Source organism: Nymphalis io, chromosome 19, assembly GCF_905147045.1.
Source record: "Nymphalis io chromosome 19, ilAglIoxx1.1, whole genome shotgun sequence".
Taxonomy (NCBI): Eukaryota; Metazoa; Arthropoda; class Insecta; order Lepidoptera; family Nymphalidae; genus Nymphalis; species Nymphalis io.
The window spans coordinates 7,131,056-7,147,139 of NC_065906.1; the positions used below are offsets into that span (position 1 = coordinate 7,131,056).

The following is a 16,084-nucleotide window of genomic DNA, read 5'->3' on the forward strand; positions in this document are numbered from 1 at the left end:
TTATTTAATTAATTGACTAGCATTTGAACTTAAGAGAAAAAAAATTAAATTGGAAAATTCCAACGATTGAGATAATAAAAAAATAATAAATAGCTGTACAAGCGCTTAATCTTTATAATCATAAAAAAATACAATGACAAAATTTGATATAGACTTTTATGTTTTCGCTTGTGACTTCGATAGGACATCTGATATCAAGATGAATCGTAGGAAGATACATATTGCGTTTTACCAAATAAATGTACCTATTTGTGTATAGCATAAATACTATTAATTTTTTAATTTATAATGTCAAATTACAATGTCAAATTACGTTTGTCTTCATTAGTTCCAAAAGTTATAAAGGTTATAAGGTTACTGTTATATTTATAAAAAATAATACCAATTCGCCATAACCATTTTATTCCCAACATTTCTATTAATTGTTTAAAAGATTTTGAACTGGGTTTAGCAGGTGTACATAAGTTTACTAATAATTCGTAACATTCAGACCCAATGACTGTAATAAATGTTGGGACATATAATTCATTGGGTATTCTATTGACAATGAGATATTGTTCTAAACGTTCAACGTATAAATACCAATCATCTGAATTTACTTGAAATTCAACTAATTTTACCTATAGACACAGCAGTAAGTGTAAAATTTGTTGTTTGTACGATTTATTTCTATTAAAAAACATCAATTATTTTATTTGATAATAGGCTATCGATATTTTAATGCTATTTAATAGCTTTTTTTTTGTTTTATTTACAGGTTTAAATTTTCTAAATAAGGTATAATTAAATAATCTCATGACACGTGTAAAAGTATGTAAACCCGTTTATTTAGTAGTTAATAATTTTTTGACATGATTGTAATTATGAATTAAGGTTTAATGGTATCCAATATCCATTCGATGTAGCTGGTGACGTCAGTATATACTCCTGGGAATAAAGAGCCGCATTGCTTTGGACCGTAAGACACGACGCCATACTGAATCATTCTGAATTTGCCCTCAATTTCATTTTCTAACATAAGAGGTCCACCAGAATCACCACTGCACGAGTCCTTCTTTAATTCGCCAGCACAAATCTTTTTAAGTGTCGTATCGCTACTGGCCGAGTTTCTATAAAAAATGATTGTTTTAGTAAATATAAATATATAAATTTTTTTCTGTATTTAAGTTGTTTGATTATAAAGAATAAAATCTACTTAGTATTGGATAATACTAAGTAGGTTTTATTCTTGGCTTGTGGGCTTATAGACGTATGTTGGCCATTAGTTGGACTCAAAAGGTCTCGAACGTGGAAGTTCTGCGACGCGTCAACCAAAAACGGCAACTTTTCTAGACTGTCTGAACTGTCAAGAAGAGAAAAGTTGCATATCTCGGACACGTGCTTAGGCATGAAAGATATGAACTTTTGCAACTGATTATGATGGGAAAAGTTGCCGGAAGGAGAGCTGTTGGACGCAGAAAAAAGTCTTGGCTGTGAAACATCCGTGAATGGACGGGAATCGCGAGTGCTGCCGAACTCTTTCGCCTCGCGAAGAACAAGAAGGAGTATTTAAAGCTGACTGCCAACCTTCGCTAGTCGGAGTGGCACTCGAAGAAGAAGTATTGGATAAACGATAGAATGAAATGGAATGGAAAAATAATAATATTTAGCTTACTTATTGTAGATGTCACGGCAAGCATCGGCCGTTAGAATTGGTATTGTGACCTTCCGGAGGACAGAAGATTGATAGCCGGTGTCAGTTGTGCCCCAGCCTGCGACCGTTGCTGATTTACCCCCGAGAACGACGTTACGAAGTTCTCTGTTCACTGGCAGGCATATCGGTGCGACATTTTCTGTAGAAAATAAGTAAAAAAATAGTAAATAACAGTATCAGCTTGTAAGCGTTCCAAGGCATGGCAAAGGGCTAACTCCTGTTGAGAAGTCTTTTCGTTTATCCCATCACGCTGCTCCACATCTGGTTGGTGGTGGCAATGTGCAGATTATATATTAATTTGTAAAACATTTCTTACTATGTGAAAAATCTATTGGTTTCTTCAGACGAAGTAGAGCGATGTCGTTATCCACCGGCGAACGTTGGTAACCTTGGTGGGGAATACTTTCCTCGATAGATATATCCTGTGAAATGTAAATTATTTTAGTGCCAGATAGCCGAGCAAAACCAAGTTGTATTTTATGTGCTAAATTTATGCTTAAATTTTATTTCGTATTTGGCGGTGCAGGAAAACAACTTGAAAACCGGAATGTTTCCACTTGTTTGGTGCAACGTGGTAGAATCAGCTCAATTTGTCCTTTTTAATAATACTTAATAATAATATTCTGGGACATTATTCACACACGGCCATCTGATCTCAAACTAAGCAGAGCTTGTATTATGGAAACCAGACAACTGATATACAATAACTGGTGTTTACTATATAGGTAAATACTAATTACTGGTGGCAGGGCTTTGTGCAAGCTCGTCTGGGTAGGTACCACCCACTCATCGGATATTCTACCGCAAAACAGCAGTACTTGATATTGTTGTGTTCCGGTTTGAAGGGTGAATGAGCCAGTGTAATTACAGGCACAAGGGACATAAAATCTTAGTTCCCAAGGTTGGTGGCGCATTGGCTATGTAAGCGATGGTTGACATTTCTTATAATGTCAATGTCTAAGGGCGTTGGTGACTACTTACCATCAGGTGGCCCATATGCTCGTCCGCCTTCCTATTATATAAAAAAAAAATACAATATATACTACTTTTCTTTTGTAAATCCATATTTATATAGATAAAAGATAAAGCTTGTGCACGTTTATAGTTAGTAATATTCCTGTTACATACGTTTACATTTTTTTTGTTCATGGTCTTTCTGTAAGCTTTTTGAAACCGTAAATATTTTACCGTACACACAACCAAAATAAAAATTATACAAAAATATTTCTTGGAATGTTGCAAATCTTGGATCGTCCATCTGAGTTACCCATCGACAAATATATACAATACTTGTGTGTCTAGGCACAACATTTAAAAATTTAAAAATGTTTTAAGAATAGGTTTTTGTTTAGGTAGCAAATTATTTTGAAGTTACTAAGATATATTGTAAGTGTTTCTAAGACGGTGGTTCGATAATTACGACAATTTTAAGAACAGAAAGTTATATGAGAGGGAAGAACGCTACATACGACGTAGAAAGATAGAACGAGCTATATATTTTAAGGTTTCACTTCTATTACGTGCATGGTGCACGTGCAATTTTTTCGTTTGAATATATTTAATACGAAAAAAGTAAGTACCTGAATGTGTCTCTCACAATAGATTTTCGGATATTCTCCCTGACAGTCTTCTTTGGAGTTGATGTCGAACTCGCCAACACGAACACCAGCTAACTTCTTGTTTACCACGCAATGGGCAGCGGTCATAACATATCGAGAGTTAATTATACTTCCACCGCACTTGAATTCAAGGTTGTCTTTACCTAAAATGTTAAACTTACTGTCAGTTGACCCATTTATCTACCTTATTTTTTTCATTTATATCATGTGTTCGGTAATAAGCCGAAAATAATAATCATAAAAAATGTCGCTGTTTGATAGAAATAATTGAATTTAATAAACTTAGATGCTTAAATTTTTTTGTCGAGGATATTTTGTTCGCTTTCTTGTTTTAATCATTCAATCGATTACTGTGATATTTTTCATACACGTCAAGGATACACAAAAAGACAAAAGGCACTTATCAGCTATCCCCCCCCCTTATCCTTATAAGGGGACGGAAACTAGAGTTATATAAAAGTAAACTAAATATTCCTGGTAACTAAGTCAGCCACAGTAAAAGAAAATCCGTAATCCGTCCGTAACAGCCTGTGAATGTCCCACTGCTGGGCTAAAGGCCTCCTCTCCTCTTTTTGAGGAGAAGGTAAAAGAAAATATTTGAGTAAAACTCATATTTGTAATTTACAATAGCCAAATGTAATGTATTAATTTATTTATAGTGAGAAAATAGAAGAATATGTTCGTAACGTGAATTGATTGTTAATTTGTTTTTATAATTCAACTCGTGCTTTGCGGCGAAGGAAATATTGTAATGAAATCCCTATGTATGGTATGAAAATCTTCCGTCAAAACCGTCTCCTTAAAAGGAGAGGAGGCCAGCAGTGGATCAATTATATGCTATCATTATTATAGACATGTAAACAATAGTCAATGCGTATCAACGCTTGCCCACTCACACTTGAGACTGACAGGCTAAGGGAGACAAAAAAACGTTGCTTTTCGGCAAGTATAACTAACTGCTTGTAAAAAGCTCTAAAACCGGTTCAGGTTAAATCATTATTTAGAGACCGTTTTGATTCTTTTCATAAAAATATAATGCATTAAAACTGATTTAATTCGACAGACAAAGAGATGATCTTTTAAAATACCGTAAAAAATTATACTTTGTATTAATCATGCTTATAACATACACAATTTAGAATCTTAATATACATGAATGACTACTAAATAACTGCTGTCAAACTTCACGCGGCATACACGTACCTGCATGATGCAGTACTCGTGTTTTGTTTAGTGATCCTTACGGCAGGAAATCACAAAAAACCTGTTTCTAGTTGCTTAAAACCAAGTAAGACAACATTTTATACAGTTTTTAAACTGTTTAAAATTAGCTTATCAAAATGTTATTTTTTGTATTCAAAATGAACTAATAGTTACCTGGTGCAGCACGGGTTCGGTGAGATATTAGTACCATCCATGGAAACTCCCACAGATTAGCGATCACTCCACCGAAGATACGGTCACCGTCGATTTGACCACATTGTGTTGGAAGAAGTTTTATGTTGGCATGTGATTCAATAGAGTCTTCACCGGCGCTTTCGGGGTTATCACCGAAGAACCCTGATCGATCGTCAGTCACTCTAAATTCAGAGCAGCAAACCTGTTAATATATAATGAAATGATGCTACAACATTGTTTTAGAAGTTGAACACTAATATTTTGGTGCGACGAATTTTTTTCTAAGCTCCACTTTTTATCTTATTTGTATATTATATTTGCCTATAAATTAAAACATATTAAAAAAAGGGAAGAGTACTGATTTCTGAAATACAAATATTCATTTATCTAGTTATAATATAGTCTATTTGTTTAATTCCAATATAGTCTGTTAGTTATAAGTTTTATATTGTAATATTTTGTTTGTTAATTGTAATACGGAAAAAAAGATATATTATTGTAACTTTTATAGCATAATAATGATTTCCCAACAATGAATCCACGTCTTATTTATTTTCTTTATATAACTACGGCCTAACCAAGGTTCTAGGTTATCTGTATGTCAGATTTTATTTCGATCGCTTCAGTTATTAAGCCGTGTTAATATAGCAAACAGAAGCTGAGTTATTTACTTATTTTTAATATTAGTTGAAATCTAAAGAGTAGTCTAAGGTTGTACCTTGTGCCGGTAGTTACACCCTTTATTTAGCATTAAGCTTTGCTGCTAAAATAACTGTTAATTAAATAGAAAATACCCAGTAGAGATTTTACTCAGTGAAGGACTATGAGCACGCTCGTCTGGGTACCACTCGTTACTGTAACTACAGGCACAAAGGACATCTTCGTTACCACGATTGCGCCAATGTCTATGGGTAATGGATATCAGGTGGCTAATTTGCCCGTTCGCATGCCTATTTTTTTTAAAATGAAACTCGTCAATATAACACAAAAACAGCTAGGAAACTATTTTTATTGTATTTACGCTAGATCTTCACATGATATACGAAAAGATACTTAACTAGATATGTATCTAATTGCTTAGTACACTACACAAGTGTGTAGTAACTACCTCGCGATGATCTGGCTAGTTTGTACGGCTGCATATCATGAAATCACAGGCTAGAAACCTGGCTGGACCAAAAAAAGTTATAATGTATTTATTTCCAGTAACTCTTCCAGAATTAGAATGTGAAAGAGTTACAATGCTGCATCGTTTATATGTTTAGTTTATGGTTTCTCAATTAAGCGATTTTTTGTAATTCTGTTTGCCTTAAGCCTCTATCCTGGAAAGCGTGTGAAGCTCTTTGATATCGTTTGATCTCTCTACAATCATGTTGGAATGGCATCCAATCGGAATATGAGAGTGAGAATATATAGTATTTGTGTACACATATCAGGACACTCAGACTGTGAACGTAGCGGACTCACCTTCGGCAATCGTTTTCCTTCGATCAATTCGGTGCCGCAAATCGATGATTTTAATTTTTCATTATTTGCTTCGCTATTTGCGGCAAAACGAATGGCTTCGGGACAGGAGCGAAATAACGTACACTCACCACTGCATCGACCTGTAAATAAATTGTTTATTTATTAGATTTTTATTAAATTTATTTCTGTTAATTTAGGCATCATGCGTACGTACCATTGGGTGTCAAAATGTATTTTTGTAAAAATTCTTTAGGCGTAATGGTCATTTTAAGCTTATGTGCTGACGGGAAGTCAATTACAATAACTAGTTATTGTCACGTGTTAAATGTTTGGTGCCAAGCACACAAAGTTATGTCTAAAGTATTATTTTAATTTCAAGTAACGTAGTCACGAGTTATCAAACGTTACGATCATCTGGTAATTATATGAAACAATGGAAGACTTGATGGATCGCTGAACATTTGGTATAGGTACATGTTAAGAACTAACTTAAATTCAATTTTTTTAATATTATAGATAGGTGAATGAGCAAATGACCACCTGATGCATAGACATCGGCAATGTAAGAAATATTATATCCTTTACATCGCTAATGCGATGCCAACTTCCATCCAATTTTGGGTTATGTTAAGATGTTATGTCCCGCGTGCCTGCCTGTACACAACAATACCTGTATTGCTGTTATTCTAATAACGTATAAGTTTTATCTTTGAATTCGATTTCGTTTGGTAAAAATACTTGAAGCTTAATGAAGCCATTCAATAGGTTTTACCTAGCACAGACTAATTACTAAGTTACGTTACCGTCTCAAATAATACCTAATCGTGGTGTAATCTTTAAGTTGGTTTGGTTGGATTAATTGATAGTTGAAAGATCTTGATAACATTGATAATCAAAACCTTAAACGTAAAACAGTTATAATATGAAATATTTCAGACTCCAGGAAGTTGCTGAGAATTTACCGGTAGAAAACCCCAACAAATAAGCATTTGCAATTGGATGACATTTGATATATAAAGTTATTTATAATATATATCAAATGTCATCCATTATACATGTATTCGTTTCGTTTTTCCTTGTCGAGTCACTATTGTATACAATAAAATATACATTATTGCTGTAAGCATTGCGTTTAAAAGCTGATATTTCAAGCCAAGGCAACTTACTTAACTTTAATTCGATTTTTATAAAACGAAACATTAACAATATATTATTATTATTAGATTTCAGGATTTTGTATGTTGCAGATAAAGGTTTTGGAATTAAAACAACACATTTCTAAACGAAAAACTAAAAACCATACTTACTTGCATATGAATCACAGCCGTATATAAATGATACACAAATTAAAAGTTTTGGTAGTAACATTTCTAAAATTAAAATAAATACGAGAATAAATAAAACGAGTGATTTTTAATTCGAAATAACTTTGTTCGCACAAGACGAAGTTCGCTTGCACACTAAGCTTAACCTGTTTTATAAGAGTGATGTAGCCACTGGTCGAGATCAAATGTTTGAACGAAGTATAAAACTACACATAATATATGTAAATATATACTTATGTATAGCATGAATATACGTTCTCAGTGAAAACCCTATTGCCAGTTTTATACGGAAAATATGAATATAGTATTTAGGTAGAATATGTTAAGAATTTTGGCAATTTATTAGCAATCTTGGATAAAAACGTTTACTTAATTATGTTATATGCATAGTTTTTAACAATAACAGGTTTATTGTTAAAAACTATCCAAAATGCGAGACAGGTTTTGATATAATGAATACAACCGTATGACGCATTGATAACGTGTACAAATTGTTGTAGATATTTAAAATTTACAACATATTTTTTTTATAGTATAGGTAGGCGGACGAGCATGTGGACCACCTGATGGTAAGTAGTTACCAACGCCCATATACATTGGCATTGTAAGAAATTATAACCATCGCTTACATCACCAATGCGCCACCAACCTCGGGAACTAAGGTGTTATGTACCTGTAATTACTTACCCTTCAAACCGGAACACAACAATACCAAGTACTGCTGTTTTGCGGTAGAATATTTGATGAGTAGGTGGTACTTACCCAGACGAGCGAACAAAGCCCTACCACCAGTAAAATAATAATTATTAATAAAATAATAATACATAATTTAATGTATTTACTTACTCTCTATGATCCCAATTATAATAATTACAATAATTATTTAGAATCATAAGCAGTTTTTTATGAATGTATTTCAGAACACAAATTAGTAAGACTTATTTTATCTGGTTTATGCGCCTCGTACATAAACAATTATTTTTAGTTAATTTCTAGTCGTATATATATATAAAATTGTATTTGTTATGTGTTTAATTAATCTATAATTCTTATATATTTTAATTGTAATTTTTATGATTCTAATTTTAATTTTAATTATTAATGAATGTTCTGTAATTATAAATATGTAATCTGTAGACAGTTATAGGCCTCGATGCCTGAATAATAAAGTTATTATTATTATTATTATTATTCAAAGTTTGATCAAATTAATCTGATTTTTTTGGCAGAAGTCACCAGCGACAGAAAACGAAATTCCCCGACTTCTTAGGTAAATAGGTACTTTGCCTTTAGCCCGTATCGCTATCTTTTTCAAATTCAGATATTATTTTGTCCACATTACTGTCCCAGTATTAGAAACATTACCGCTAATATTACCCCACCAACAATGTTATGTCTCTTCTGCTAGTACACTGACTAACCCTTTAAGCTGGTACTACTATTATATAAAAATATAATGTAGTAGAATTTTACCTGTTTATGATGGTATCTATTATAATTAAAAACCCCTTCCATCAAGTTTTATTTAATCGGTTAGGTATATACGTAGGTGGTAACAGCCTGTGAATGAATGAGGTTTGAAGCTTCTTTCAACCAAAAATGTTTTTTTATTTGTACGTTTATCAACTTGATTTAATTTTGTTTCCTTATAAACGGAAAATACGTATTACGTGGAAGGTCCTCGTAATGTTGTATGGTATATAATTATAGTTTTTTTATTTATCTCATTTTCAAAATATGTATGAAGACGATGCCTTCCTGATCGATTTCCGTCACGGCGGCTGTTCTCAAGGAAGGCATCTAACTGCTGAGGTGATATTATAGTGCACAAAATACTGGTGTGATTGTTATTATAAATCGTAATTCGATGGGATGGCAATCATGCACAAGCGGAGACAGTTAAGGCCAGCGCCCCCAATATATAACCTCGGGACTTGAAGCCTTATAAGTAAGCCACAAGACCAACGAGGCAATTTAAATATTTATATTATTATTGTATTTAATAGTAAAGTACGTCTCGGGTCTTCATTATTTATTCAAGCTTATTGCATATAAACCAGTTCTGAATGGATGTTTAATATAAATCACCAACTTCCTAGTGAATTCCATGAATAACGGACAGGTTTATTGTGTGATGTTTTTTGCACGGTTATTAAATTTAAACCCAATTTTATTTATGTAGCTATTCGCTATAATACAATTGTATGTACAAACATTATATTATATTCTTTGAGCACTTCATTAAAGCCACTATATTTTTTCTTGTAGAAAGCTTGCTGGCTGGATAGACACACACTTATAGGTAAGTTCTACCACCAAGGGCTGTGTACTGTTGTTTTTCGGTAAGAAGGGTGAATGAATATAATTACAGGCACAAGAGACATAAAATTGTAGTTAACATAATTAATTGCTGGTGCATTGAACAATCATAGTCAATATAGTTAATATTTTTTAAACTGCCAGTGTCTTTTGGCAGTTTGTTGTATTTGTTCGTCTACCTTTTATTATAAATTAGTAATAATAACACATTTAATTAAATAATAACTTCACAAAGACTTTATTAACGTTCCCAGTTAATGTTTTCTTGTTTTATTTAAGTAATGAGTCATGCAAGTAAACCTTAAATGATTAACAGTCTCGAAAACTCAATAGAGGCTACTGACCTTTAATACTTGACCTCTAGCCAGTCCTTAGAAATATGATTTTGATTTATGGTTATAAAAAACAGACAGGCTAAAGAGCTTGAAAGTAAACGAAGTAAGTATGTATGTTTTTACGGTTAAAGACATTTATTTTCTCAAAAGATTTACATTCAAATCACTTACAGAGAAAATTACAGAACAATTAGAAAAAAAGATATAATTAAATCGAATAGTCGTACACAGTAAAACAATGAATGTTACAATAACCTAATAATATAATAATAATATCGGTGCAGTGCAAGCAAGTACGAGTAGTTTGTGACGTGACGCACGAATTAATAAACAAGTAAAGTATAGTACATACATACACAGGAGTGATGCATATATAGGATGCAATCATTGTGTATTTTTAATTTAGTTATAAAAATTACAATGAGTTATTATCAAGAGAATGATATAATTTATTTAATATTTTTATAAATTTTATGTTTTCAAAATACTAGCACGTAATTCACATTTAATCTTAAATAAATATTTTGAAGTATTTATATTTCGAATGCATGAAACAATCAATATAGAAAAGTAATTAATAGATTAACAAAATTGTGGCTTGGTGTGAACAATTTTTTCGCCTTTACGTTTTTAAATATGAAACAGTTTCTGTAAACGAGTATGTTTTGTGAATACGTTATGGATTATTACGGTGGACAGCTAAAACAGGGTGAGTTTATAATTATTATTTAAGCTAAAACAATTATTTATTTCAATTAAATTTGGTAATGTACCTACCATAATTTTCGTTAATTGCATCACCAATTTGGAAAACAAAATTTATGATAGCTGTAATAAATAAATGGCTACTTAAGACTGTTAAAAAGGTGGAATTATTACGAATATTTTACTATAAAATAAGAGACATTTGTGCGTCGTGCGTTTATTATATTATATTAAGTATGTAACCGTTAATTATTGTTAAGAACATACGGAATTATATACAATAATTATGATGACTAAAGTATTTATAGTAATAACTATGTTTTTATCACATTTACATTTATAACTGTGTAGAACTTATCGATTAACCTTTGTATTGGTTATATGTAAATAGTGTATATTGAGATATGAAGAAGTAAACAAGGTTGATTCCACTATTCAAAGTATTAGGAAGTTAATTGCATAAAGTGTTATTTTTTTAAAAATATAGCTTACAATGTTATCTTTTTGACCAAATATAATTGCGCAGTCAGTCTGTTTTAATTAGTTGCAATACTATCTTATAGTTTTATAGAGTTTCCTTGTAAGTATCAATTAAACACATAATACATACATGTTCGTATATAAAACGCATACTTAATAGGTTTTAATGCAAAATGTATGAATAACTGAAATAATTAAAATCAGAGACTTAGAATTATAATACTTTTAACTTTTTCTTATTTAGGGCCTCATGTTACTTAATATCCAGTCCATATAACTGACGAGATTAGTATATACCCCAGGAGCCGCTGAGCCACATATCTTTGGGCCGTATGATACGATGCCGTACTGGATCATTTTGAATTTGCCATTGACTTGATTTTCCACCATTAGAGGTCCACCGGAGTCTCCATTACAAGAATCTTTACCTAACTCACCGGCGCAGAACTGGTTAGGTGTCGTTTCTGGATTTCTAAAAATATATCATATGTTTTTACTAAACATCTTTAGCGTTCCAATAAGATTTGTTTGTCGTCACTTTTTGTCTGACATATCACTAAATCAAATTATACCAGCCTGGGACCGGTTTCATTCAATGTATAATATGTAACTGGAATAACGATTAGGTTTTTATGAACATCTTCGGGTGTTTGCAAATAAAGGTAGGGAAATATAAAACATGTACATTTTATATAATAATAATATTATTAAGTAATAATACGCTATTATTTTACCCATTATTTACAATCATACATATAATATAATATGTCATTATTTTAATTAAAAATTGGTTTTTGTTTAGATATGTGTTAAATCTATGCAGATTAAATGAAAGAGAATGAATATGTTAATTCTAAGAACTCGTTGAAAGGTAACTTTAGTTATCACTTAAAAGAAAAATATCGTATCGCCTTACTGTTCATAGCAAGCAGAAGTTGGTAGTATTGGTATGTCGACCTTCCGAAGCGGGAAGGATTTAGTGCCGTCTTCAGTTGTACCCCAGCCCGCAATAGTCCCTACTTTACCAACGAGAGTTACATTCCTTAGCTTGCTTAACACAGGCAGACAAATCGGTGCAACATTTTCTAAAGAAAAAAACATCAATTTAAAAGACACACCAGAAAACAATAAAGAAGTTTTTATTTATTATATTGGAATCTCATATAAGCAGGTTATTTTATTTAGATCCACTCACTGTGTCCAAAATCAATTGGTTCCTTAAGTCGAAGCAATGCAATGTCGTTCTTTGACGGCATACGTTGATACTCTTTATGGGGTATACTTTCTTCAATTTCTATATCCTGTTGCAAAGGTTTAGTACATATTATATTAAGTGCTTATTTTGGTTATAAGTTTTGTAACCAGTTTTTTATCTAATTTATTATTGATTGTTTAAGCAACGCTAACCTGAAGGTGAGCCTCGCAGATGTAATTAGGATATTCTCCTTGGCAATCTTCTTTCGAACTGAGATCTAATTCGCCGATACGAACTTTATAGAGCTTTTTCTTGACAACGCAGTGGGCAGCCGTCAGAATGTATCGGGAATTAATAATAGTCCCTCCACATTTAAAATAGAGGTCGTTGTTAACTAAAATTATAAAAAAAAAACAAATGGAAAAAAAATATTACAAGTGTAAGTGTATTTTAGAAATTTATTTAAGACGGATAGTAGATAGCAAACATAGTATTAAGTGATAGTTATATTATTTTAAATCAAATTGAAATCTTCCTCGTCAAACGAAAACACCAAAAGCAGTATTATTGTCAGAGTTTGGTGGTTGGATTATTAATACAGATGTTTGCTTTAGAAAATTTAATAAATGTGTTTAAAAGATGTCAAACTACTAAATACAAGAAGTTTACATATAAACCTGATCTTAGGCGTGTTTTGTGCGCAATGAGGGCCATCCACGGGAATTCGTAAAGGCTTGCAACGGTTCCCCCGATGATACGTTCCCCGTAAATTTTACCACATTCTTCTGGTAAAAGTGGAAGATTCGCGTGTTCTTCTATTGAGTCTTTTAGAGTCATAGATTCCGGAACTCCAGATCGATCATCAGTCAAAGTGTAATCAGAGCAGCATACCTGTTTTAATTAGAACATAAACATTCCTACATAGATATACTCCTTAGTTCTATTTGTTGCTAATTCAACGCAAAAAAATTAACGGTAAAAGTAAATTCTGGAGCTCGTCCAAGTCGAAACATTTGCTTAAATCGGAAAATAATATTTATACTATTGCAATATTATTATTGTATAAAAAGTGTTTTTTGTACGAATAAATAGGACGATTAATGATATTTTAACGAATCCAAGGAAATGTTCTGTTTCATCACAGATTATAGTTTTCGGTTGGTTCTCAACAAAAATAATGTCAATGCATGATTATAAGACAGACTTACTTTAGGCATCCTGCTTCCATTTACAATTTCGACACCGCAAATCGACGACTTTAATTTTGTAGACTTTGTTTCATCATCATTAGTAATCGCTGCAAACTGTATAGCTTCAGGACACGCGCGATACAATTTGCAGTCACTACATTGTTCTGAGAATTGATTGTTTCAATTAATATTATTTAAACCGCAAATACTTAGTTGTTATATATACAATATAACAAAGCAAATATTTTATTACAATTCTTTCTTATATATTATAATTCTTTAAATCTTTGTGTTACTTTAATTATTCTGTTGAATTAAGATAGTAAGGAAGCATGTTCATAAAGGTATATACGCTTATAATACGTAATATAAGTTTACTTGAGTGTTAATAAGAAGTCTTCGATCAACAATACCTATTACAATAAATTGTTAATCGAAGTAAGAAATATAATAATAGATTCATAATTAGGCTTAGGTAACTAAGAATTTTGCGTTTTATTAGTATATCGATAAAACTGTGCGTATTGCTGTGACTTATATTCTTAATATTAATATGATAAATTAATTTTGATACACTTAAAACTATGATGTATGTAGGGTTTAGTCTGAGCAAAGGATCTAGAAAAACACATAATATAATTACTGCTAAATTAATAAAAAACACGTTTCTGTCAGCGAAATGTACGCTATAAATTAAGCCAAATAAACCTTAGTAGTTGCCGTTAATGGTGTCTATTATCCACTCCGAGGCTTCAAGTTTTAAATCGATACGAAAATAATTAAAAGTAAGTTAAAATGGACTTCTTGGATGTTTACATACTGGATTTTTTTAATTATAGAGGAATTAAATTTAATATATAAAGTATATAAAAAATAAAATAAATTATAAAATAGTAACTACTTACTTATATAACCATTACACTCATATAGAACTGATACGAAAAATACAATTTTCGCTAACCACATCTTACTATGTTTCAGTAACTGCAATTATGTTCACTCCAGTCGGAGATCACTTACGTACTAAAGGTAAACTTGCCTGTTATTAAAAATATATGTCGTATTTACTAGATTTAATATACAATATAAGAATTAATATTATTTATTCGTTATTACGAATTAAGTTAGTCATTGGGTCTACATTATGCGCATACCAATGTCACGTATGTCATTCTTTTCCTTGTTGAATTACACATAAACGAAAACCCAACCAGAAGTCCTCGAAGAGAAAATTAGTCTGAGTTAAAAAGGGAATTAAATACATAAAATTTATAAAAGAGCCATAATTTATTCCACGTGCTGAAACTATAGTTTTTTCACCGGTATCAAACGTTTGTTTAAAAATTTTGGTCAATCAATTGAAAGAAAATGGATTAAGTTGTCAGATTTGACACACACTTATTATAATAGGTCCTTACATATGAAATTGGCGTTTTGTACGGGAGGAATGTAAAGTCAATTTTTTTTTTTAAATATATTTAATTAATCAAAGTATGCACCGTTGTTATCAATGCATTTTTGCCACCTCTAAGGTAGTTCATTGATCCCTTTACTAAAAAAACCATGGGGGCGAGAATCAAAAAACTCTTTGAAGGTGGTTTGGACTGCCGCATCGGAGTTGAATTTTTTTCCTTGTAAGAAGTTTTCCAAATTCCGGAAAAAATGGTAATCTGTTGGAGCAAGGTCCGGGGAGTACGGTGGATGTCACAGATATTCTAATTGTAGCTCATCTAACTTAGTGGTTGTTTGTTTTGCAGTGTGTGGTCTTGCGTTGTCGTGAAGCGGCAGTGAGCCTAGAGCGATTGACCAGTCTCGGTTGTTTAGCAGCTAGTTCTTCCCTCATGGCTTGCAGTTGCTGACAATAGATATCTGCCGTAATAGTTTGAATTTTAGAAAGCCCTAGTGAACGACACCGGCGCTAGTCTTATTTTTTTCCGCTGGAAAAACGCATTTACGTGTTTCCCCCACTTAAAGTGGGGGGGGGTATATGGGGCTCGCCGCCGCTGAAGGCGCCGGAATACCCACCAAAAAACCAGCGATACCCACACCGTCTTTTCGGGGGACGCCACGGGATCGCTTGCGCATACTACCGTGACATCCCGACGGTAGGCCCACCTCTGCAGGCCTCCAGATTCTAAGGGGTTACAGAGACCCCCTAGCCCCGGCGACATTTACGATGGGAGGAGAAGGTTTGCATAGCGCCGACGTCTTCTCCCCGGCCTTCTTCGGCGAAGCGGGTCAGCAGAAGCACTGTTCTCACGCTCCCGCTCCGCGGCCTCCTTTTGCGACATGACGTTTTCGCAGAAAGAGACCATCTCCTTCCAGCCCCTCTCGCTACCGATCATGGCGTTTATCACG

At 32.7% G+C, this 16,084-nt stretch overlaps 2 protein-coding genes across 2 annotated transcripts; both read right to left on the reverse strand.

The window, feature by feature from the left end:
- Positions 1-805: 805 nt before the first annotated feature.
- Positions 806-7,732, reverse strand: LOC126775990 (CLIP domain-containing serine protease B4-like). The gene is made up of 7 exons (XM_050498238.1): positions 7,485-7,732; positions 6,178-6,317; positions 4,690-4,912; positions 3,274-3,455; positions 2,010-2,115; positions 1,655-1,832; positions 806-1,109 (listed from the first exon to the last, which is right to left on the reverse strand). The coding sequence occupies exons 1-7, from the start codon at positions 7,543-7,545 to the stop codon at positions 869-871; spliced, it is 1,131 nt and encodes a 376-aa protein (XP_050354195.1). The 5' UTR covers positions 7,546-7,732; the 3' UTR covers positions 806-868.
- Positions 7,733-10,264: 2,532 nt separating this feature from the next.
- LOC126775993 (melanization protease 1-like) lies at positions 10,265-14,777 on the reverse strand. The gene is made up of 7 exons (XM_050498240.1): positions 14,632-14,777; positions 13,745-13,890; positions 13,214-13,427; positions 12,749-12,930; positions 12,537-12,642; positions 12,258-12,426; positions 10,265-11,813 (listed from the first exon to the last, which is right to left on the reverse strand). The coding sequence occupies exons 1-7, from the start codon at positions 14,690-14,692 to the stop codon at positions 11,582-11,584; spliced, it is 1,110 nt and encodes a 369-aa protein (XP_050354197.1). The 5' UTR covers positions 14,693-14,777; the 3' UTR covers positions 10,265-11,581.
- Between the last annotated feature and the right edge of the window lie 1,307 nt (positions 14,778-16,084).